Here is a 26,918-nt window from a genome sequence, read left to right on the forward strand (position 1 = left end):
GATATTAGGTAAGCATACCAATCCTCGATCGAATTCAGAAGCAAGCAAGATTCTAGTGAATGAAGGCATCGTAGGCATGTACCGAGGGCGACTAGTGTTTTCTTCGACTTCTATGTTTTCACTATCTGAATCTACATCGAGCCCGAGACGCAGAAGTCTCTCCTCAGCCGCTGTCCAAATAATCATCTTTAAATATATGCATAAGTTATAAATCAATGAATTCAAGGAAAGGTAGGTAGAAGTGATACATATGAGATCTCGCATCGGCATACACCCTTGTTCGTTGAATCGCATGACTTTGAAAACTCCTTCGCCATTGTAAATGAGCACAAGATAATCATTTGGCTCTATTCTTGCACCGTAGACAAAGTCGGACCATCCTCCGTTGAAGCACCATGTCACATACCGTGACTTGGTGATATGGACGGGCCACTGGTCTCCATTGGGCAACTCCAAGATACAGGATTCCGGAGTCGTGCCACTGTGTCGCGACACCAACTCTATTGGGATATCCTACAAAGTGCAGTGCGCACAACATTATGAATTCCCATCGATAAGCTTAGAGGTAAAAATTTCACAAAGCTCACCAAGAATTCGGAGTGACGAATGACGGAGAAGTGTGTGCTCAACGAGGGTTTCACGTACCTGCGAGAAGGTAAAAAATGTTAAATCCAGATCAAATGGCCAGAAAAGAGCAACCTATAGGTACATGCAACGACTCACGGAGAAACGTAATTAGAAGCCATTGCAGTGCACAAGTGATGGGAGAGTTACTCAAATGGGTGTGTTTCTAGTGAATTGAACGAGCTTTTAAAAAAAGAATCTGTCTCTTTGTTGTTACAAGAATTCAGGAAGATGACAAAGTAGGGAGATTCACGTGGTAGGATAAGACTCGATAATCTTTTTGCATGCAAAAGCTTACACATTTCCATGAACCACCACCAACTACATATCCCTTTGTGCATGCTTATGAAAACTCCCACCTACCTCTCTTTATACAATCTTTCTTGCACACGTTAGCCTATCTAGTACAAAACGCATCCTATGATATCAAACAGTGAAGAAAACCCCATCTTAGCTTTTAGCTTTGGCACACTACTTATATCCTCTTTCATAGTGAAGTTGAAACCACCAAAAAGTTTATATTTCATATCAGCAAAATGTCGAGCAACATACCAGGCCAAGGGAGTTTCCTCCACAAGGCAAACTACACTCCGGAGATTGATACTCTTTTCATGAACGTCATCATACGGCTTAAGGATAACTATAAGGTGGCCGGTAACGTTCTTCCTATCCCTTTCTTCGAACAGGCAGCCAATGAGATTGACAACGATGTGGGTGTGCTCTTCTCTTGGCCGGAGTTGTATCAGCGGTTCCAATTTTTCGAGCAGCGGCACCTCGTTTCCAAAGAGGTGGTCAAAACTGATGGAATTTCCTAGAACGTCCAGTTTAACACCATGTCTAGGGCTTCACAAGTGTGGGATGCGGTTCTGAAGGTATCTAATGCACAATATTATTTTTCGTATGTTGCATTTGTCTAAATTTTATTTTCAAATTTGATTCAGAAAAATACTTTCGCCGCTGCCTACTACTATTATGGAGAGCCGGAGTTCGGCTTGTTATCAACATTGTTCAGCCACCCTGAGGTTAAGACCGAGACGGAGACAGAAGTGATACTCATATCAGACTCCACAAAGTCACTTCCGGACGCCGGCGGGAGACTCTCTACACGAGGAAAGGCAAAGAAAGCAATGTCCGGCGAGGGAAGTGAGTCCGTCTGTTAACCCATCATGCCCTTAGGAATACGTCGTAAACTTTTCATTGAAGAAGGAGAAAATTCCATGAACGCCTCCAAAAATGAGGCAAGGCGCGAATACAAGGATTCGGGTCCGGACGGGGACCTCATACGCAGGCTGGAAAATGCATATCCTCCGAGGCCGCATAAACCGCGCGGTGATCACAAGGGTTCGCCCCATGCTAGCTCTTGTGGGTCTTCCAGCCCAGCTACTTGGTGGAGGTACTATGCCCAGTAGGGGAACAATCCAAGTTATGAAATTAAAGCCATTGATAGGCTTGTAGGTGACTAAACCTATATGCCTTAGTTTTATTTTAATGGTTCTAAAAATAGTTCGAATGGTCCTGCTGTCTTTGTGTTCTCGACCACCCCATGAAGCTTCAATATTCATGGAAGTTGTTTGTTATGGTGTATCTTATTTTAATTAATGGATCTTTTCAATCAAATCACCATTTTTTTTGGAATCTGTAGTGTAACGTATAGGAATTAGAATTTTTTTTCTATCTACTGATTGATTCTTCTTTTGAATAGTTGGGTTGAAGTTTTGCAAAGAATGGATATCAAACAAAGTCGGATACATTTCTACTCAATGAGAACACAGTAATATATAGGAAATAGCTTTTTTTGTATGTACTGATTGATTAGAGTTTGAGTCGTTAGGTTGAAGTTTAGCAAAGAATGGATAGGTTAAAAATAAGATAATTAAAACATCTATATGTAGATAGATTAAAACCTCTTTGTTGAAAACCTGTTCCTAATCCAGTAGAAAATTAGCAATTAACGAACAACACCAAAGGATACCTCATAATAACACTGCCCAAATCCACATAAAATAACCTACAGGCGTATACAAGGCCGCCTTAATAAAACTACACTGGAATCATCCAAGTTTAGTTATCACAGAATCCACACAACAAGTCTTAATGAAAACATAAACAACCTACATAAATCAAGCCATAGATATTACAATTTGCTTGACAAAAGAAGCCACTACATGGCATCACGGATTGGGCAAGTGAAGAAGATCAGTTATGACCGAACCTCTCCAGGGCGTGGAGGACATAATCCTCACGGTCCTCTTGTGGTATCCCTAGGAAGAAGTCAAGACGATCCACCTTGCGCAGAATAAGTTCCCCAGCATCGAACTTCTGCGCTTTGCTCAAAGCAGGGAGCTTGCCCAACATCTCGTACACCTGTTTCCTGGCCGCGCTCAAATCAAACTCATAGCCTATGCGGAGGCTCAGGGATTGGATTCTGTCGTTGGTGTCATCGTGCAGTTTTGTAAGCAACTGAACAAGACCATCAATGCTGGTATCCACCTTCCCACTAGTGGAACCACCTCATGTACTCATTCGCTTCTTACCAATACCAAAACACCCTCCCCCAGCCTCGGTCAGTGATGTGTTGTCTCCAACATGCTCTTCAGTTCTAAAACCAACGCCAAAGGCAGATATGTCCTCCAGATTTGTAGATGGCTGCCCTCCAGCAGCTCCATTCCCAGTACGATCAAAGTCCATTTCGGCCTCTCGAAGGTCCTCAGCAACCCCTCCATTCGCACGGTCTTTTCCAAAAATCACTTGCCAATGGGGCCAATAGGGCCAAGCTTTGGTTCTCATGCCTCCAGCACTAGGTTCAGCCTGTGGTGGAGACATTTTTCAGCAATGTAAGAATGCTTAGGTGTGCAAAATCGAACAAAGTATGATGTGTAAATGAAAGTTACCCTGATGATCCGGGACCACTGCTCATCATCAACGTCGATCTTGTAGTCTCCATCTGTGTTGTACCCCACCCCAGAACGAGACAGTATTCCTTGCAGCAGGTTATATGTCCTCTTCCAAGCTGTGATCTTTGACACTATGTGGGGCGTCGCTTTGATATCAGAACCTGGGCAATGCCGTTTCACAGCCTCCTCTAGCTTACCAAGGTATCCAGCCCGAAAACCGTTGTTGGATTTCCAGCCTTGTGTCGCGAGATCCTTCAGAGTGACAACACGTATGTCCTCCTCCCGGTCGCTCCTGCTATGCCCGGTTCTGTCAGTCATAGGCTTCCGGGAGCGCCCAAGGAAGGCATTCACTACAAAAGATGAAAGACCTTCATATATTTGCCCAAATGTGCCGAACTAACTAGAGATAAAGGTTTTTAAACCCAAATGCAAAAGAACAAGTTACATGCTCTGACCAGATACATAATCATAATGTAATGTATTCAAACAATTTCTACAAAGGAAGACCATGGCATAGGGTGTAATTAGACAAAAAAAATAGTGCAAGAGACCAATTATTACAGTTCAACAAATAAAGAATCATCGCAGAAAGAATCAACAACCGTAATATATGATTAATCGGCGTTCATACCTTGAGTTTCAGATGTGCCAAACTCAGCTCGCTTCCCCGCCATTTCACTACATAATTCACGAACATTAATTCATATATGCACAACCAAAATCGAGCTGTGGAAGGAATAGAGGCCGACGAGACTTACACTCAACAGCAGTAGATGATTTCGACAATTGCAGACCAGCAACGAAGAGAGAAGAAGCAGCGGCGCACAAATTGATTCAAGAATGGAGCGGGAATTGCATATATGTGTTAGGGTTTGATGTGGTGTTTTGTAATTCAATATCAAAGTAAGGGTACTTTTGTCTTTAACATTAAACTGGATCCCTAATCTTCCAGGCCAAATGACAGCTTAGCCCATGATTGAAAATTTGTCAAACAGGCCAAACACGGGGAAAAAAAATTAACTGCAGATAAGCCCGTCCCAAACACTATCTGGGCAGCCCAGTTAAGAAATTTATAAGACAAACCAAACGGGCCCTAAGTGTGATTAATTATTTCATATTAATATTTTGAATACATAATTTCTGAAAAACGTGATTTCTTTGTAGTAGGATCCAAACATGTTGTATTCGGCCTCATTATGTCTAATCGTACTAAGAATATAACTTTTTGTATGTGTAGATCTGGATCGGTTTTAAAAAGTTAGAATGGTACTCTCTCCGTCCCAAGGAAGATGACCCCTTCCTTGGGCGGCACGGGATTTTAGGCAGTTAATTTTTGTATGTTAAGAGGAGAGAGTAAAGTAAGAGAGAGGGAATAAAGTAGAGATAAATGTGTTTCCATTTTAAGTAATGTGTCATCTTGATTGGGACAAACCAAAAAGAAAAATGAGTCATCTTCAATGGGACGGAGAGTACAAAATAAAATACACATAAATTAATCTAAAAAAATCATATATCTATATTTATTTGGCTTTACGTTGTCAAATTCTACCAAACATGTATTTTTTATATAAATTTATGAAGATATATCGAAATTATAGGGGGGGAATTTAAATCTTCATATAAAAAATGCGTATAATGAAACAACGACGACAACAAACACCATCTCTTCAAAATATTTCTTCGTCATAGGAGAGGGGGGAAGAGGGCCTCACTTCTCTACAGCGGTGGAAAAAGAGTGAGTAGGAAGAGAAAATAGGTGAAGCGTGAGTCATTTATTTTTTTTGCAAAATATTTTATTCTCTTTTTTGTTTCACTTTTTTTTAATCATTCTACTGTATTACTCTTGGTAATCACTTATTTTAAAAATTAGTTTGTTAAAAAGTTATTATAATCAATACTTTTAATTTATATTTAAAGGTTTGATTATGCTTTCATCAATCTTTTCAATATACTTATACACACTTCATCCCTCAAATATTGTCTATTTTGACTTGGCATGAGTTTTAAGAAATATAATGAAAAGTGAGTTGAAAAAGTTAGTGGAATGCAGATCCTACTTTTATATATTAGTTTTATAATAAAATGTGAGTAGAAATGAGTTAGTGGAATATGAGGTCCACTACCAAAAATGGTAAAAAGTTCAACGGAACAAATTTATGGGATAGACGGAAATGAAAAAATGAGACAAACTTTCAGAGACGGAGGGAGTATAATTTATTATAAATATTATTGTTATTACTCTTTTATTTGAATTATAATAAAAATTAAAATAAATTCATGTCAACAAACCAAACTAATCAACATTATTTATTCCTTTCGAGTTGTACCAAAGTAGTTGAGTTTATAATAAATACTTACTACAATTTCGACTTTAAAAGTTTGTTTTTATTTTATTTTATTTTTGTGATTTATTAAATTTTTGTAATGAATATTTGTAGATATAATTATTTATATAATAAAATTACTAATCATATTTGTAATGCTTTTTTTTAAATGTATATAATGATATTATTTTTTAAAATTTTGTTCACTTATTTTAATTTTGTATACAATCAATGAAAATAATATGACCCGTGCATAGCACGGGTGTTAATACTAGTTATGCTAATTCTTCAGTCTTTAGCCCTTTTTCCTTACTTCTGAAGTTTACAGAAATTCACATATATTTATATTAACACTCATATTTATCCAATATCATATTTTTATAATTAAATTATCTAAATTCATTCCTTTGCTATCTCATCTTTATCTCCCCTTCATCTTCAACTTCCTAATATTACATTTGTATTGGACCGATTCCTCATTCACATTCTATATTCATTCGGAAGGCTTCAGAAGCTTGAACTAATATTTTTAAATACTCAGAGAAGTCTAGTTTACAGTATAACAAGATTCCTTCATAAATTCATAATGGTTTAAGAGATATCATCATTTTTCCACAAACTATCAAAACTTGACAGCATTCTCTAACTAAATACTCCCTTTGTCCCATTAGAAATGGAACGTTTTCTTTTTTGGGTTGTCCCACTAAAAATGAAACGTTTCTTAAAATGGAAACATCACTCTCTCTGCTTTTTCCTCTTTCTTACTTTACTCTCTCTTCATTGACTTATAAAACACCACTGCATAAAATCCTGTACCGGAAACCAAATATTTTATATTTTTTGGGACGGAGGGAGTATTATAAATAGTAGATGAACTTCTAAATTCTCCAAACTCATCAAAGTAGTTTTAAAAATTGGTAAAACAAAATTACAAAATTTGCACAACCCTAATGATGCTAAAAAAATCGGAACAAGTGACTGAAAAACAGAGCAAAATAATCATCTTCAAAACATGCTCTATATTATTATTTACTCAAATAGCAAAAGGAAAAATCAAGTAACGAAGCATCTTTCAATCTCAAACCCTGTAAGCCAAAAACTTATGTTTCTAAATTCATAAATTTATCAATTCATATGCTTTAATAATATGATAGTAGAAGTGAAGGCATGCCTTGATTTAGTAGTATTTCGTCAATTATATGCCCGCTTACTAACCCAATAAAACTAGACGGAGAAAAGTGATAGGGAAAGATGGACAAAGGAGTAGCCGTTTCTGGGGAGAAACAAGGAGAAAGAAGAAAAAGTGATAGGGAAAGATGGAGAAAGGGGTTGCCGTTTCTGGGGAGAAACAGGGAGAAAGAAGAAGAGTTGAATTATAAAATGTATTCCCAACTTTATTTTATTACTCCCTCCGTCCCACGTTGCTTAAATATATTATTCTCTTTCTTACTTTACTTTATCTCTACTTTAACTATTTATTATTATTTTTTCAAAATGAGTGCGGAAAAGAAGTGACTCAAGTAACGTGGGACGAAGGGTAAATATGTGGTACTCCCTCCGTCCCAAGGAAGATGACCCCTTTCTTAGACGGTACGGGATTTTATGCAAATTTATTTTGTATGTTGAGATGAGAGAGTAAAGTAAGAGAGAGGGAATAAAGTATAGATAGTGTTTCCATTTTAAGTAATGAGTCATCTTAGTTGGGACAAACTAAAAAGGAAAGTGAGTCATCTTTAATGGGACGGAGGGAGTATTAGTTAGGACATTTGTCACAAATTTATTTATTCACATTTTCTTCATTTTCTAGAATTCTCTTTTAATTCCACAACAACACTTTGGAGTTTGGAGCCATTTCATTTCTGCAAAAGGCAATTTCGTCGCCTTGACGGCCCCAACACTCCGGCCTGACATCATGTGAGGGGGTTCAATCAGGGTACGCAGTAGCCCGTTAAGGGGAGGCCTAACCCACTAGCTGTCAGAAGCCCATCTCTCAAGGCATCACTCTTGTGCCTGAGAGATGAAAGCAACTACACGACAGAAGTGGGATTCGAACCTAGGCTCATTGCAGCAAGATCTGCCCCTCCGTTGCCAACTGCGCTGTCCCTGCGGACAAAAAAAATGTGTTGGGTAAACTTTTTATAGTGACTGGTTCTACTGCATGCTGCCCCATATTCCACAAATCTCCCTCCGGTTTGGACCTACGGATTGGTTACCGTCTGTCCCTACACATGTGATAAGTTTTTTGGACCTACGGATTGGTTACCGTCTGTCCCTACACATGTGATAAGTTTTTTGGAGGAAACTCAATTCCACTGACAATTGACTATTTTTGTTCATAAGAGGGGTCAAACTCGAGACCTCTGTCAAAGATGTCTAAGCCCATTGCCGCTAGAACAAAGGCTATGAACGGTTAGAGCCATTTCATGTCCGAATACATTTTCGTTCATTAAGATTTTAAGGTAGAAAGAACTAAATATAATTCATGTGAGACGAAAATACCCTTACACAAATTCTTTATATGAACCTCGATTAAATTCAAAGGTCTCGCTCAAAATTACTTTAATTAAACTCGTAAAAATTCCAACAATCACTTTTAATAACTTTCTAGCTATATAATTTAATATTTTTTTTCTCCATTCTATGCATGAATTGTAAGAAATTTGCCTGTATCTACGGATCTTCGTTTCGGAAGTTACTTCCTGATTAAGCTCTATTGTGGGACGTTACATTTTGTGTATAGTGTGTAGTGTGTGTATATTTTATTTAATGTGTAGTGTGTGGAATGTGTCTATTTTATGTATTTTGTGTATAGCGTGTGTATAATGTGCAATGTGTATGTATATATAGTTTTTGTATTTAACGTAAAATGTGCATGAGTGATGTATTTTTTGTATAGTGTGTGCGCACAAATTCTTCGAATTCAATTTCATATCAATTACTCCCTCTGTTCCTGATTAAGAGTCACACTTTGACCAGGCACGGATTTTAAGAAATGTAAAGAAAAGTTGGTTGAAAAAGTTAGTGGAATGTAGGACCCATTTTTTTAATATTGTTTTTATAATAAAATGTGAGTGAATTGAGTTAGTGGAATGTGTGACGTATTTACTATTTATGGTAAAAATGAAGTGTGACTCGTAATTGGGGACGGACCGAACTAGAAAAGTGTGACTCTTAATCGGGTACGGAGGGAGTACTTCCTACGCCCTATAATAAATGACACACTTGGATAACGACACGGATTTTGAGGAGATATTGTTTTGTGTTGAGTGGAGAAAGAGAACAAAATATTTATATTAATGTGAGAAAGAATTTTTTTTTTAGAAAATGAAATGTGACATCTTTTGTGGGACAAACTAAAAAGAAAAGTGTGACATCAATTATGGAATGGAGTGAAGGAGTACTTTATTTTACCAAACATGGGATTTGGAGTTAGAATTAATTTTTTCTGATTCAATTTCAATTCCAATTCCGTGTACTAAACATAAATTTCTCGATTTAAATTATTTTTTCACATATTATATTTAACCTCCGTCCTTGAAAAATGAAAACTTTTGAAACGATATGAGTTTTAATTCACAATTGGTAAATTAAAACAGATGAAAAGAAAAAAATGAGTAAAGTAAAAGAGATGAAGAGAAAAAGTAGCGGAAGCAATTTTAGTTGTTTGTGGGGTTTAGGTCCTAAAATAGAAAGTTTATAAAGGTTTTATCTTTAAGGGACAACCCAAAATGTAAATAGTTTCTATTTTAAGAGATGGATATAGTATCAAACTAAACTTAATTTTACGGGATTATAACGAATCTCAATTGCATACATTTCAAAAAAAAATGCAGGAAACCGTAATTTATATATTTATATAACAACATATATATTCATGCTCTTCATTGCAATAATACGATGTCCTAAGTCAATGTACATAATGCCATGGACTTATAAAGATAATGTTTGTTTTTCAGGATTCCACCTACTAAAGTAATGATAATGTTTTTCTTCAGAACTCCACGTACTAAAGTAATTTGATTACTTAATTTTTAGAATCTAATATTTATTTTAATTTTTAATCAATCTGGTAATCAGAATCTTGAAAATAAAGAAGTTAATACTCTATTCATCCAACATTATTATGAGTGTTTAATGAATTGTAGTAGTGGATTATAGTGGTATAAGTTATAAATAAATTGATATATATATAGTAATGAGTTGGGGTCAACTTCCGAAAAATGTAAATACTTATATTTTTGTAGGACGTGCATGTACTTTGGTAGAACCGAGGGAGTACAATTTTTTAAGATTCTGATTCCCGACATTTTTAGGTATTGATTTCAACAATACAATTTGAATAAGATGTATTCAATTGTTCCTATGTATTGATTTCAACAATGCAATTTGAATAAGAAGTATTCAATTGTTCCTTATTACATTATGATAGAATAATCGAATATAAATATGAAAATATAGTAAACAACAATTTAAATAATAGGAGTACCAATTTAAATTCACCAACAAACCACTGACATTATTATTGAGAAGTGGACCATATTGTAATTTGGAGCATTCAGAACCCTCGCAATTCGAAAATGCGAAAAAACGCATAAAGATTTAATGCCAAATGCAACAAAACTGTTGCCAGAAAATGAAAAAATAATAATTATTTGAATTATGAAATTAAAATCTAATTTTGATCAGTTTTATAATATTGAAATTTAAATATTAAATCATGAAGTTTAAGTATTCTCATTTATTTCATTTATGAATACATCAACATCTTTCAAGCAGTGAGTTATTCTCTACATCCCCAAAGAATATAAACATTTGGTTCGACACGAGTTTTAATACATAATTAGAAAAGTAAGAGAGAGATAAAAATAAAAGTTTTTAAAATATTATTAGTAGAGAATAAGTCTCACCTCATTAGAGAAAAATGAGTTTCCAAAACTAGAAAGTTCATATATTTCATGGATGGATTAAAAAGGAAATAGTTCATATTTTTAGGGAGAGAGGGAGTATTATAGATTACCTCCGTCCTTGAAAAATGAAAACTTTTGAAATTACATGAGTTTTAACGAAGAATTGGTAAAGTAAGAGATAAGAATTGGTAAAGCAAAGCAGAAAAAAGTAAAAATAGTTAAAGTAAAATAGAGGAAGAGAAAAAGTAGCGGAAGTAGTGTTAGTGGATTGTAGGGTCTACAAGTCCAAAAATAGAAAGTTTAGAAAGTTTTTATTTTTAAGGGACAACCCAAAACGAAAATAGTTTCTATTTAAAAGGCGAATTTAAACTTAATTTTACAGGGATTATAACGAAATCTCAATTACATACTACGTTTCAACAAAAAATTGCACGAAATTATATTTTAAATATTTATCTAACAACTTATATACTAATGTTCTTCATTGCAATTATATAATGCCCTAAGTTAATGTACATAATTTCATAGAATAAGAATGTTTGTTTTTCAGAATTTCCACGTGCAAAAGTAATCTGATCCCTTAATTTTTAGTGAAATATGTCGTTTTAAACATTATCGAAAAAAAATATTTTGTGCATAAATAGAACAGTTAAGAAAAATTAAAATTTTATAATTTAATATTCTAATTTCGCGATTAACTAAAATTTGATCAAAACTTTATAAAAAATTCTACTCCCTCCGTTCCATAGTAGTAAAGTCATTTTGTACGTTCCATAATAGTAGAGTAATTTCCTTTTTAGTAAAAGTCAACACATTTCTTCTCACTTACTTTACTCTCTATTACTTTATTCATTCTTTATCTCTCTACCTTTTTCTTTTCCTACTTTATTTTTCCTTTACTTAACTCACTTAACACAACTTTTTCTTAATCTTCATGCCGAAAAGAAATGTCTTCACTACCATAGAATGGAGGGAGTATCTTTTGATGTATACACGATGGGTGCCCCAATTTACCGGAAGACTTTGACCATTTAGAAGCTAAAACGGTAAATGTGCGTAGTCTCCATTAATAGCATATACTCCCTCCGTCCGCGAATAGAAGTCTCGTTTCTCTATTTTATTCTGTACGCGAATAAGAGTCTTGGTTCATTATCACTATAAATGGTAAAAAGACTCTACATTCCACCAACTCATTCCACTCACATATAATTTAAAACTAATTTATACAAGTGGATCTCATATTCCACCCACTTTTCTTCACATTTTTTAAAACTCGTGCCGAAATGAAATGAGACTCTTATTCATGGACGGATGAAGTAGTATTGGAAGATGGATGCACGTGCCACAATTTAAGTTGGACTACTATCCTTTTGTCTCATACTCCCTCCGTCCTAGATGACTCGTTCCTTAGGTGGCACGAGATTTTTTTCAACTTTATTTTGTTTGTTAAGTGAAAAGAGTAAAATAAGAGAGATGATAAAGTAGAGATATAAGGTGTTTCTATTTTTAATAATGGGTCATTTTGGTTGAAATAAACTAAAAAAAAATAGATTATCTTTAATGGAACGGAAAGAGTGGTAATTTAAAAATTAGAATGAACTTAAAAAATTAATAGCATGCAGTATTGGAAGATGGATGCACATGCCACAATTTCAGTTGGACTACTATCCTTTTTGTCTTAAAAAATTAGAATGAACTTCAAAATTAATCGGAGTTTGCACATTTAAAGTAAACTGACATAGGAAAAATCACATTTCAATAACATGGATAAAGGGAAAATCACAAATTGAAGTGCTAGGATCGAACATTTTGTCACTGGTAAGTCTTTTTTTTCCTAACCGACATGAATACGGGAATCCGTGGATATCCGACCCGAAAAAATCGGATACTCAAATCCGAAAGTCATCTAAATATCTATCTAAAATCCGACCCAATATATTTTCGAGTATTCCAATACCTGCCCCGGGTATCCAAATACCCAACTCAATGTGTTAATGACTAATAAAAAAAATCAAATTTTATATATTAATATAAATATAAAAATATTTAAATTGACTAATATCTTTATTGTTGCATTTATTTTGTAGTATAAACTATAAAAAAATGAGTCACTTTTATTTTTAAAGTATATGATTATATTTATGGGGATTGGTTATGCAATATGTAAGTAAAATAATAAAAGTTATGCATTTATAGAAACAACCAATAATATAATTCAAAAGTCAAAATAATTAACTAGTAAAATATAAAAACCACATGAGTTGGTTATGCAATGCGTAAAATTTGAGAGTTTGGAGAAGACGTGACCTAGAATAAGAGAGATTGACTTATTTATATAAGTTTAGAGAAAGTTAACCTAGTATGTTGTACTTAGTAAATAAATTAGCCCAACTCTAGAATCCTAAAATGGCTAAATCTTATTTAAAAAATGCTTTAAATAATAAATTGGATATTTGGGTAATATCCAATACCCATTCGGGTTATCCAATATCCGATTTATCTTAAATTTCAATATCCAATCCCATAAAATTGGATATTGGGTATCCAATAACCGGCAGTTATCAAGTCAGGTACGGGTAAACCCAATACCCAATATTCGTATTCCCACCCCTACGACACAAGCTTCCACGCACACTGGTCTTCATAAAAGTACTACTACTACTACTTCTTTTATCTTAAATATTTAGAATGCTTCTAGTAGAGCATGCCTTGATTTATTTTGTATACTTTGTAGAAGCCTCAATTGTCGGTATGGCATTATTTTTGCCTAATTTATCATGCACTTTTTGCAATATTAATATTTTATTAAATCGTAGTATAATAATTTTATTACCATGTGTAAACATTCAAGCAGTGAATTAGTCATTTCAGAAGTGAGAGCAAAAGAAGAGTGGCTTTTGAAAGATCATCCCTTCCCTTGTGAGGAGTCATGGAATCCAAAGCTGTGATCAATACTAAGTCTAAAGAAAGGGGTGTGTTGCAAAGCCCAGAGTTATACAATGTATGCACTTTTTAATCCTTCACCTTCACTACAAATATAGTAGTAATGTTTATTTTGTATGTTACCACTAAAACTGATTATGTTTTGTTTATGTAATATTCAAAGTATATAATGGATACTAGTGTGTATCCACGCGAACACGAGTGTCTAAAGGAGCTCAGGGCTATCACATCCACTCATCCAAGGTAATATGCATTCTTCATCTAAAATTGCAACTAGAAATAGAAACATTCTATGACTGTTTAGTATTATTTGTTGTTGACATGAAATCAACTAAAGTCCTTTTATTTTTTTTACTTCAAATTAAAGGGCTGTGATGGGTACATCACCAAGGGCTGTGATGGGTACATCACCGGATGTGGGACAGTTTTTGGACTTGCTTCTAAGGACAATCAACGCGAAAAAGACGATTGAAATTGGAGTGTTTACTGGATATTCCCTTCTTCAAACTGCCCTCACAATTCCAGACGATGGAAAGGTTGTTTGTTACTAGTAGTATTTATTTAATCTTAATTAATAACTCCATATTTATTTGTTAAGAATGTGTAGTGTAGATCACAGCCATAGACGTGAACCGGAGCTCGTATGAGATCGGATTACCTATCATTGAAAAGGCAAGGGTGAAGCACAAGATCAACTTCATCGAATCTGAGGCTCTTCCGGTTCTTGATGAGTTACTAAAAGATGTAAGAGGATGATAATTTTTTTCTTTCTTTAATAAGACTAATAGACATTGGCAATGCTAACCAAATAAAGTTTTGGATGCAGGCAGAGAATAAGGGTTCGTTTGACTTTGCGTTCGTTGATGCTGATAAAGACAACTATGCAAATTACCATCAGAGAATGATGGAGCTTCTGAAACCCGGAGGTATAGCTATTTACGATAACACCCTCTGGGGAGGGTCGGTGGCAATGGATGAAGAGAGTTCAGTTCGGCCGAGGTCGAAGCCTGCGAGGAAGGATTTGATAGCGTTTAACAAGTACATTGCAGGTGATGCTAGGGTGAAGATTTCTCAAGTCCCTCTTGGTGATGGGATCACTGTTTGTCGCCGTAACTGAAACACTACCAATGCTCCTCATGAAGCAACTTATTATGTAGGAATATATTTTAAATAAATTGGTGTTTGATGCTCTGCAAATTGTTAGATGTAGACATCTTTTTTCCAAGGTTGGAATTGTTGTGATGTTTAAGTCATTTCACAAGGTTTGTTGTGGGATGATATGATATTGTTGCATTCTCCTTACTTTTAATTACTATTGTTGTGGTTGAGTCTATATATGAATATATGGAGTATCTAAGTTAATTTAGATCATTGGATGGTACATTTAAATCATTTTGGAATGATAATTACAGTATATTTACATAAAATATTGATTTGAGTGATTTAAATACATGAAGCAACTTATTTAGTTGGAATAAATTTTTAGTGTTTGATGCTCTGCACGTGTTTTATCATGGGATAAATTTTTAAATTGGTGTTTGATGCTCTGCACGTGTTTTATGATGGAATATGATTGTAATGAGTTAGAGAAAAGTATGATCCATTTTCAAAAATGAAAAAAAAATAAAAGTGGACAGCATTTTACAGACGGACTAAAATAATAAAGGTGGACAATGTTTCATAGACGAAGGGAGTACTGTTTCTGTCCATCGATCCAACAAAATTAGTTCATATCTATTTTTGGAAACTTTCTAACAATTTATTACTTTTATACGATTAATTATTTACTCCATATATCTCAGTTAAGATGACCCTTTTCTTTTTCGCACTTGTTTTTAGAAAAATGATACTCCCTCCGTCTCACTTTAGGAGTCCCGGTTTATCATTTTTGGGTATCCCACTTTAGGAGTCCCGGTTAAAATATTCCATAAATGATAAAACTAATATAAAAAGTTAGGACCCACATTCCACTATTTTTTTCACCAACTTTCATTTACGTCTCTTACTATCCGTGCCGAACTCAACCAGAACTCCTAAAGTGGGACGGAGTGAGTAATAAATAATTAAAGTTGAGAGAAATTAAAATAAGATAGAGAATAATGTAAAAAAGAATTTCTTCTATATTATTCTTCATTTTATTTTACTTTCACTTCACTTTAACTATTTATTATTATTTTTTCTCAATACGTGCATAAAAGAAAGGAATCATACGTGTAGATCAATCTACTGATATTTTTTGAACTCGGGCACGTAATGTTTGAAGTGTAATATAATGTCATTAATCTGTAGTTAACTCATAAAAGAACGAAAATAAAAATATTAAAGTTTGAGTTAAAAAAGTAAATAGGTAGTTAACATTTGTGTCCTGCATAAAATGAGGGTTAAAAAAATGAGTGGCTAAATGGCCACATTATGACTAGCCATAATCTTAAAATATTATTAAAATTCTGTGTAATTAATGTTCCATTGCTGAAATTTATATCTTTAGAGAGTAATAATTTTTTAAAGACTAATATAACCTCAAATATTAAATACTTATGTAGTACTAGAATATATTTAGTTATGAAGTAGAATATATTGTATTTGTATCTTAAATAAGTAGTACTCGTTTATTTATATGATTAACAATTTCATAAGTGTTACACATTATATTTATAAATATTATTAAGTGTGACACAATAAAATTCTATTACAAAATTGCAGGAAGTCTTATTGTTATAGTAAACAAATTCTCAATTTAAGTATTACTCACTATATAAAACAAATTCTCATTTTTTTAAATTTACTATTCGTTGTTAAATTATGCTACAATCAATTTGAAGTTATATTAACTGAATTAATCCCAAACGATAATTACGTAAAATCCCAAATGATAGTTTTAATCAATTTTGACTATACTAGCACTATTTAATTCTAATAACATAATCTATCCTAATTAAAGACATGCATTAATAATGAAATTTACGCATCAACAATTATTTAATCTTCCCATAATTGGTAAATGCTTTTAATTACTAACTACAATTTTAATTTTAACTAATTCTTGATTTAAAATACATTTAATCATAATATTCAAGTAACTTATAAATATTAGTATTGATAAAAATATCATTTTAATATTTTTTTTGGGGAAGAGTATTTCAATATTAAAATATATGTCATATTTTGATATTATCAATTACGAGTAATTAATTATATATACTCCCTCTGTCCGAACTAAGTTAGTCGTAATCCTTTTTGGGATGTTTCAACTAAGTTGAATCATTTCCTTTTTTAACAAAAAACAAAACATCCAATCACTCTTACTTTATTCAATCATCTACTTTACTGACTCTTTATCATTCTTATTTTATTTCTCTCTCGTATTTTTTAACATAATTTTTAAATCTCCGTGCCCAAAAGTTTTGACTCAACTTAGTTGGGACGGAAGGAGTTCAATACTGGAGTATAATACTATAATTTTATATATAAAATATTATTATTGATTTTTGTAATATTTCATGATATAGTGGTGTGTATATTATACATTGTAGTATTATGTCATAGTATACTTACTAGTCAAGAAATATATTCTACTATAAATACTCGATGCAATTAAATATATTATACATTGTAGTATTATGTCATAGTATGCAATTAAATAGCTTAGTCTTTTGAATTAGTTTTAAACCCATTTATAGTTGATTTAATGTTTGAATTGGATATTTCAATTGTTCTTAAAATTCGGTTGATCATGGATCAATTGGAAAATTTATTTAATCTTGAGTTCAATTGAATAATTGAGATCCACATTAATTTGAATTCAAAATAATTGAAGATTTAAAATTATTTTTATTTGATCTTAGGTTCTATTGGATAATTATGATATAAATTAATTTGAACTTAAAATAATTCTTAAAATTCATTCGATAATTAAAATTTCAATCATATAAAAGTAATATGAGTCACTTATAGTGAGACAAATAGAGTATTTGTGATGCCATAATATAACAATGTACTGTATATATAGGAGTACTAATTAGTCAGACAGATGAAGTAGTATTATTATATACACAAATATGTCAGTTGAATTTTAGATAATTTGAAATATCAAATTATTTAAATAATAGTACGATATATTTAAAACTATATTCAGGTATTATGGAATTTATATAACATTGTGTCACAAATTTAGTATGAAGAATAGTTACATGACTCTCATAATGTCATGTAATAACAAAAGATTCAAATAATGCGTAATTACTATCATTAATTGAATAGAATTCCCAATTATCAAATGGAGGTTCATTTGATTAATTAAAGAGTATTTTGATGTTCAATCGATTAATTCTAAAAGGGGAATAAATATGAATTCAATGGATGACTCGGAAATTTGATCAATCTAAGTTTTAGTATAATATTTATCAAGTATGAAATAGTGAATGTTGAATCAGTTTATATATTTCATTCTTATGTATATTCTCACACTCTAATTATATAATTGTTACACTCTAATTATATAATTGTTACCGAAATTATACAATGCGAACAAATAAAAATAAATCAGTAAAAAAATTATTATTAAAAGATAATGAACATAATAAAATTTAAGTAGAGAACTGAAACATAATAAAAAGCGTTTTCCTTGAAAAAAGAAAGGGTAGTAATGTAAAAATATTTGAGCATTAAATGAGATAATTAAATGAATAGTATCTATAATTGATATATTTACTACAATGCCATTTTATGGCCAGCCACATTATGGCCGCATAGCTTTACCATAAAAAAAAAAAGATGTCCAAAGATAATGCAAATGCACATCAAATATGATTACTCCTATGTTCAGGTTGCAATACTATATTCAATACTATGATTCTTAAAATGATTGGGACCGCAACTATTAGAAACACATTGTCCCGGGGTTGATATGCAGTTCCTTGTCCCGGAGTATTTATTTTGGTGAATCTCATTGAATATTTTGTTCAATACATATGAGCTTTGTAATACATATGAGCAAAAACCAGCCTCAGCAGAACTTCAACAACAGTTTCAGTCTTATCTGTCCAACTCATCAAAAGTGGCTACTAAGCCCGCGAATTCAAATGCGCGTGGATTGCTATATGAACGCGGTTCAGAAATGGCAGATTCTGGGAGTGTGCAAGAATCTAAGCTTAGTGCATAACAGGACTCTCTACCCCTGAGAAAGACTGAGCCAAATCCAAAGATGCTAAACAAGACTTCCTCAAACACGAACTTTAGTAACCAGAAAGTTAGCCATGTTCATCCGAAGCTTCCTGATTATGACAACTTTGTTCAGTTCTTTCAGAAGAACCGTTCTTGAAGTTGTTCCATGATGGTCAAGCTCAAGCTCATGAATGCTTGTGAATATATCGGTATTGTCATGTAAATTCGAGTTTTTCTGCACTCTTCGTATGTGACATATCATATTTGTTTAGATGTATCTTATTGAACATTTTATTCAATAGAGTACTAGTTAGATATGCACATATCACCCTCCCTAGTCCCTTCTACGAATGCCTCCCCAACGATTCGGTGACGATTTCTATGTTCTTGTCCGATTTTGGGTCACTTAGATGCTGTGTTGATTTTAACATCAGACTGAGCAGCTACGGGAGCAAGTCACACTGTGCAAAGCCATTGGGCTTGGGTACTTAGAATGATATTATGTAGGAATGTCAATCGGCCCGGCCCGTTGGGTTTCGGGCCAACCCTACTCAAGTTGCGGGTCAATCGAGTGCGGGCTAATCGGGTTGTGATTTCTTCTAGGTTATAAAAGTTCAACCCTAACCCTAAAAGCTTGGGTTTCGGGCTATCCCAACAGGTTAATCGGGTTGCTACCGATAATATTAACATGCGATCAATCCAATAAATAATGATTAATATTAGTTATATTCATACAAGGAAAAATATTTAATTATGATATATTTGAGATATATGCTTAAACTCAATTATAAACATGATCAAACACTAATATTTGAGATATCTCGTAGAATTTTAATGCATGGTTTAGAAATTTAAATACTCCATGTTTTTAGTGAATTTGAAGTTTTTAATTTATTTATCAATTATTATATTAATAAAAATTTAATATATAATTTATATATTTAATATAAAATTGAAAGTTATTTTTTCAGTTATCTATATTATAAAATTAATCAATAAAGTGTCGAATTAAGAGTAAAAATAAATAAAATAATAGAAATTTTATCAAATTTTCGGATCTAGCCCTAACGGGTTGCGGGTTAATCGGGTTTTTATTTTATCGGGTTAGAAATTTCCAGCCCTAACCCTATAAATTTGGCGGGCTATTCAGACCTGTCCACAGGTTACGAGCTGCATTGTCATCCCTATTATTATGTCATAACGTACGTATGTAGAATGATAAGATGTCATATCATACGCACCCGTGGGTTAATGATAAAGACTAAAATGCCATACAGTTCAATGAAAAAGACTGAAATACCATCGATCGATTGTCATAAATGTAAAAAAATAAGTGTGAAACGGTGCATAAAAGACCAAATAGTGAAAAAGCATGTATAAAATATGATTACATATGCATGTAGATCCATCTGGTGATATTTTTTTAACTCCGTTCTATAAAAATAGGGCCAATGAGTATGACACGAGAATTAAGATAAAATTGGTAAAGTAAAAGAAAGGAGGAGAATCACATGGTAAAGTAAGAGGGGTGAGAAGAATGGTAGTTAAAGTAGTGTTAGTGGATTATGTGACCTACATTATTAAATTGATATAACTTTCCGAAAAAAGAATGCACATATTTTAGGTCATATATTTAATATTCCATATATATTTTTCAAATTATTTTTTAAATTAAGCTATTAAACTTATATATTAAAAAATATATATATAATATTGGAAGGTCCTCTTATATTGCTTATAACATAATAATCCAAAACTAAGACTAATCCACACCCTTAGATTTTGAAATGAGTGGATGAGATAAAGCTCACAAATTTCAATAAATAGTAAGTAGACAAAACATAAACAAAAGGGTAATATCGTCATTATGTTATTATCTGATAATTTTCGTGGGTTTTTTTTATATCAACATAGTGTATTACAAATATCAACAATATGACATGAGGATATCAACACAAGTATAAGAAAATATCAACACAATTTTTATTGATATTTTACATACACTATATTGATTTTTTTTTTCATTTGTTGATAAAAATCTTCTTATCAACATGTACGAAAATTGAAATATGAATTATCAAATTTTATCACTCGAACATAGTCGGCACATATGCAATTGAGATCTCGTTGGAATCCTTATAAAATTATCTTTAATTTGATATATTTTTTGCGAAAAAATAATTTAAATCGAGAAAGTTACGTAAATTATCTTTAAATGATTTTGATGATAGAGAATCGACATTAATACCCTTTAAATTTATTTACTATTTATTTAAACTTAAAATATAATACACTTGTCATTATTTGAACCATTGGGTCTCTTAATCTAATGGCTAAAAATAGGTCTTATTTTTGGATTGTAAATATATTAGTAATTGATCATGACCCAAGAATATTAAATATATCCACATTAAATATATGAATAATTTAAATCATAAAAATTTAAAACTTCTTTGAGAAGTAAGTTAGAAATTTTTTATTATCCAATAATCACATTTTAGTTTGACTATTTATTTCTTTAATTTAATTTCAGACCATAGCATAACTTGATATAAATTGCCAAAGACTAAATGAATTTTTAATATTGGAAAGAAATATTTTGGAAGACTCAAAATAAAGTAAAGAGATAAAAGACGCTCTATCTTTCCATTTTCCCTCCAAAAAGGGCATCAAAGTCTTTTCACGCAACTTGTTTGAAGCATGCTCTATTTCTTTTCGTGTCCTTGCACTATTTACTTGATTATTTGAAGAAGATGAAGTAGAGGGCCGTCAGAAATCAGATCTGAATTCGCCTTTTGCTTTTACCTTTAATAGCTTTTCCGCCAAATTAGCCAGTTTCAAAAATATGGTCCCCACTTAACTTTTGCACTTTGTCTGTCTATTTTAGGAAAGTTTCCAGCATGATCTTTTAGATACAGGTGTTCATGATCAGTTAGGTAGAGTCCTCCTATTGGTTATGCTAAGTCAAGTAAGAAAGACTTAACCAGTTAACCCACTTAATTGTGTGACAGCAGCCAAAACCCCCTTCCAAAATGTCCTTCGCACATGCTTAACGCCTTCATTCTCGTGGGATTCGATCTTTACTTTCCTATACTAATTAATACTCCCTCCGTCCCAAGGAAGATGACCCCTTCCTTGGGCGGCACGGGATTTTAGGCAGTTAATTTTTTGTGTGTTAAGAGGAGAGAGTAAAGTAAGAGAGAGGGAATAAAGTAGAGATAAATGTGTTTCCATTTTAAGTAATGGGTCATCTTGATTGGGACAAACCAAAAAGGAAAGTGAGTCATCTTCAATGGGACGGAGGGAGTAGTATTTATAGGTTAAGATGTTGAAAGCAGCTTCGGATTGCGCGTCCGACGACACGCCGATAGGTCTAGAGAGTCTACTTGGTCACGCTTTTTCCATGCACATGCACTGGCGTGAGTTGGTTTGCTTGATTAGTCTGCGATTTTACTTGAACTTTACTCCCTCCGTCCCCCAAATATTGCCACTTTGACCCGACAAGGGTTTTAAGAAATGTACGAGTGAGTTGAAAAGGTTAGTGGAATGTGGGTTCTACTTTTATATACTCTCTCCGTCCCTCAAATTTTATCAACATTTGATCCGGCACAAGTTTTAAGAAATGTAATAGAAAGTGGGTTGAAAAAGTTGGTGGTATGTGGATCCTACTTTTATATATTAGTTTTATAATAAAATGTGAGTGTGAATGAGTTAGTGGAATGTAGGTTCAACTACCAAAAATAGTAAAAGTGAAAGGTGACAAATTTTTACGGACGGACGGAAAAAGAAATAAGTGATAAATTTTCAGGGATGGCGGGAGTATTAGTTTTATAATAAAATGTGAGTAGGAATGAGTTAGTGAAATATGGGGTCCACTACCAAAAATGGTAAAAAGTGAAATTAGACAAATTTTGTGGGACGGACGGAAATGGAAAATTGGGACAAACTTTAAGGGGCGGAGGAGTATTTTACAAGCGCGTGTTCACGAAAGCTAGCAGCTTCAATTATATAGTGAGCTTAAAATTTATAAATATTCAAATTCATATCTAGAATTCATAGATATTCAAATCAAGATCAAAACTCGTCTTTTATGTATGTTTAGATTTTGCTTAATTCATACTTTTAAAATAGAAATATTAAATCATGAAGTTTCAGTTTTTCTTACAATAAATCAATGTGTGTTGACGATGTTAAACATGACATTAATTTAAAGAATAAGGGGGAAAAAGGAATATTAAGACCAATAAAAGAATAATATTTATTTCAGTTAACACAATATTTTGTACATAATGAGATAATTGAAAAAAGTTAAAATTTCATTATTTAATATTTCGATTCAAAACTTTTAAATTGATCAAATTTAATCAAATTTAATTATTTAAATGGCTATTAATCCAAAAAATAAATGTAAACTTTAAAGCAGTACTGTACAATACTATGTTGGGTGCCCCAATTTGCTGAACATGCTAAAAATGGTGACAGTTGTCGTTCACCAAGAGTACTACTCTTTCCGTTCTTTAGTAATGGAGACGTTTCTTTTCGGTACGGAGATTAAGAAAAATTGTGTTAGGTGAGTTAAGTAAAGGGATAGTAAAGTGAAAAATGAAAAAAAGTAGAGAGATGAAGAGAGAATAAAGTAAGAGAAAGTAAAGTAGGTGTTGAAAAATGGGTTGATTTTTGAAAAGAAAAATGACTCTATTACTATTTGAACGTACCAAAATGGCAAAATAACTTCATTACTATGGAATGGAGGGAGTACTATTGGTCATGGCCCGATGGGTGCCCCAAATTTTTGTTGAACTACTACTATTCTTAAAAATGTGAGGTTTTTTAATCTTAAAAATTAGAATGAATTCAAGAATTAGTTCTTGAAAAATAGAATTTATATCTTTTAGTTCATTAAAATAGGAAAAATTATATTTTAAAAATCTGGGTAAAAAGAAAATCCTAATGAAGTGTTTCAACTTACCATTTCGCAACTACGGCCATCAATTCTTCAAAACAACAGCATTCTTTCAATTTTTCCTAAAAATTGATGCTTCTACGTATACTCCATTCGTCGCATTCGTCGCACTCAAGATGTCATCCCTCCAACTAAATATAGGCCTAGACGGACTAAGCTTCCAAAGTGGGATCCCCAATTTTTTGAGAGAGAGTTTGGGCTTTAGTCAACAATTCTTGAAAACGTGGGACTTTATTTCTTGATTGAATTTTTTTTTCACATATTATATACAACTTCCGTCCTTGAAAAATGAAACTTTTGAAACGACACGGATTTTAATGCACAACTGGTACAGTGAGAGAAAAGAACTGGTAAAGTAAGACAGAGGAAAGGAAAAATGGGTAAAATAAAAGAGAGGAAGCGGAAGTAGTGTTAATGGATTATAGGATCCACAAGCCCTAAAATAGAAAGTTTAGAAAGTTTTTATCTTTAAGGGACAACCCAAAACGAAAGTAGTTTCTATTTTAAGAGACAAATATAGTAACAAATTAAACTTAATTTTACGGGGATTATAAACAAAATCTCAATTACATATGTTTCAAAAAAAAAATGCACGAAATTGTAATTTAAATCTTCATATAACAACTTATATATTTAATGCTCTTCATTGCAATACTATGATGCCCTAAGTTAATGTACTTAATTTCATCGAATAGGATAATGTTTGTTTTACAGGATTCCACGTGTGAAAGTAATCTGATTTCTTAATTTTTTTTTTTTTAAATATGTCATTTTAAACATTATCAAAAGAAGATATTTTGTGCATTGGAAAGGAAAATTTAAAAAAGTTAAAACTTCTAATTTAATATTCTGATTTTGTGATTAACTAAAATTTGATGAAACTTTATAAAAAAAATCTAGCTTTTAATGTATACACGATGGATGCCCCAATTTACCATGTAGCATTGGAAGATGGATGCACGCACATGCCGCAATTTCAGTAGGACTACTATCCTTTTTGTCTTATATTAATTTAAAAATTAGGATGAACTTCAAAATTAATAGCATGTAGTATTGGAAGATGGATGCACATGCCACAATTTAAGTTGGACAACTGTCCTTTTCGTCTTATATTAATTTAAAAATTAGAATGAACTTCAAAATTAATCCCGATAGATGGAGTTTGCATATTTAAAGTAGAGTGAACTGTATCAAAGAGCCCTAACTTTTTGACTTGTTTCACCAAAGATCCCTAACAAAAAAAAATCTCACCAGCAGTATCTAACAAAATATATAATCACAAACCTTGTTTTTTCGGACCATAACACCATCAGGGCTTGAAAGGGCAAATTCGACCTTTTACGACGCAGTCCCTGCATCTCACCTGCTGCATGTACTTGGATGACGCGAATCCTAATGGATGTGACAGAAACATCAAGTCTTTTATCCTCTCTGTTCCTCAAAATGTATACGGATGTTTCCCCCTCCAACTCTATCATGTACCTGCATTGTTATTTTGTAAATTAAACACTTGCTTTTTGTTTCTCTTTCCTATTTCCCTCCAATTCACTTTCACTCAATATAATTTGAGGTATCACTATTCTTTTCTAAATAAAACTTATACTAGTATAATTCAATAGATTTTTTCCAAAATATAGTATATATAATTGCCTAAGTAAAATATAATGTGTATGTGCATTTAGGGCTGGGGAAAAATACCGAAAAAATGATATATCGCTCGTATCGTATTGAAAATATCGAAAAATTATCGAATTTTCGATATATCGTAATTTTCGATACGATACGATATCGTATCGTAAGTTTTCGATACGATAACGACATGAATTTCCTTATATCGCGATATATCGTTTTATATCGAAAATACGATATATATCGAAAATTTTCGATGTATCGATATTTTCGATATATATCGATATTTTTATTTTCGATATATATCGATATATATCGAAATTTTCGATATATATCGATATTTAACGATATATCGAATTTCGGTACGATATATCGAAATATCGATACGATAACGATATGAAATTTTTTTATATCGAAAGTTCGATATATTGAAATTCGATATATCGAAACTTTCGATATGATCTCGATATTTTCGATACGATACACGATACAACGTTTTCAATACGATATATCGTATCGACCCACCCCTATGTACATTCCATGTTCAATAATAACGAGTAATATATGTAAAGAAGAATATCTCCAATTTTATAAATTTTTTATACTCTACTGCACTTAATAAATTCCTTCTACAGAGTTCATTAAAAAAAGTATTAGCCCAACTGATTTAATTATTATACCCAATTTATATTCCCCAAATAAATAAGCCCAATATGGTCATCTTCTTCCCGACGCCTCCTTTCCCCAATTCACTGAACAAACCCAAATCTCCATTTCTGTCGGCATATCTATTCAAATCACCTTCTCACCTCATGTCACTTTCGAATCTTCGAAGGTTCACCACCGTCACTCACTTCATCATAGGTTTTCTTCTTCCTCAGTTTTTTTTACGGAGGGGGCAACTATGGCTTTTTCCGGCCATCCCTAAGGAAAATTCGAAGCTCTTGGCCACCGGGAAGGGGCGACCGCCCCCTCCTGGATCCGCCACTGCCTCCAAAACGGAACCGAAGTTCTGTTGGAGCGTCCTCCTCCCATTCGTCACGGCGCAAAAAGAAGCCGCCACCGCCACCGCCAACACCACCGTCTTCGTCACTATCACCTCTGGCATCACGAAGGAATGAAAGGAATGAAATCATTAGAGGGAGAGATAATATAGTATAAGAAAGATGAAAGAAAATAGGAGAATGGAAAAATAGACTCTATAATTTTTGACATCTCTTACACAGCAAAGTAAGTAGGTGTGCAGAATACGTGTGCAGAATAATGCAGGTTTGGTTCGTAAAGAGACTAAATTGCCCTTCAACCCATTTGGGCATTTTCGTCCGAAAAATGGCAAAAACTACAAGATTTGTGATTATATATTTTATTAGATACCTTTGATGAGATTTTTTTTTGTTAGGGGTTTCCAGTGAAGCCGAAAAGTTAGGACTCTTTGGTGCAGTTCATTCTTTAAAGTAAAAGAATACTGAAA

The 26,918-nt window shown here is 32.9% G+C and overlaps 1 protein-coding gene across 2 annotated transcripts; it reads left to right on the top strand.

Moving 5' to 3' along the window:
• The first annotated feature begins 13,439 nt into the window (after window positions 1-13,439).
• LOC125196797 (cation-dependent phenylpropanoid and flavonoid 8-O-methyltransferase 1-like) lies at window positions 13,440-15,001 on the top strand. 2 transcript variants are annotated; one of them, XM_048095423.2, is made up of 6 exons: window positions 13,440-13,498; window positions 13,604-13,750; window positions 13,856-13,935; window positions 14,060-14,228; window positions 14,305-14,436; window positions 14,519-15,001. In XM_048095423.2, the coding sequence occupies exons 2-6, from the start codon at window positions 13,679-13,681 to the stop codon at window positions 14,807-14,809; spliced, it is 744 nt and encodes a 247-aa protein (XP_047951380.1). In that variant the 5' UTR covers window positions 13,440-13,498; window positions 13,604-13,678; the 3' UTR covers window positions 14,810-15,001. The 2 variants fall into 2 exon arrangements, with proteins under 2 accessions (XP_047951380.1, XP_047951381.1); XM_048095424.2 differs by having other exon boundaries at window positions 14,084-14,228.
• The last annotated feature ends 11,917 nt before the right edge of the window (window positions 15,002-26,918 follow it).

This window comes from Salvia hispanica, chromosome 4 (assembly GCF_029641045.1).
Source record: "Salvia hispanica isolate PSC_SH4W2 chromosome 4, Shi_PSC_v1, whole genome shotgun sequence".
Classification (NCBI taxonomy): domain Eukaryota; kingdom Viridiplantae; phylum Streptophyta; class Magnoliopsida; order Lamiales; family Lamiaceae; genus Salvia; species Salvia hispanica.

What these genes read in the sequence shown, in the direction of transcription:
- LOC125196797 (XM_048095423.2), top strand. Translation starts at nt 13,679, where the DNA reads ATGGAATCCAAAGCTGTGATCAATACTAAGTCTAAAGAAAGGGGTGTG. An exon ending in ATCACATCCACTCATCCAAG is followed by an intron (nt 13,936 to 14,059) that starts GTAATATGCATT and finishes TTCAAATTAAAG; the next exon opens with GGCTGTGATGGGTACATCAC. An exon ending in TTGATGAGTTACTAAAAGAT is followed by an intron (nt 14,437 to 14,518) that starts GTAAGAGGATGA and finishes TTTTGGATGCAG; the next exon opens with GCAGAGAATAAGGGTTCGTT.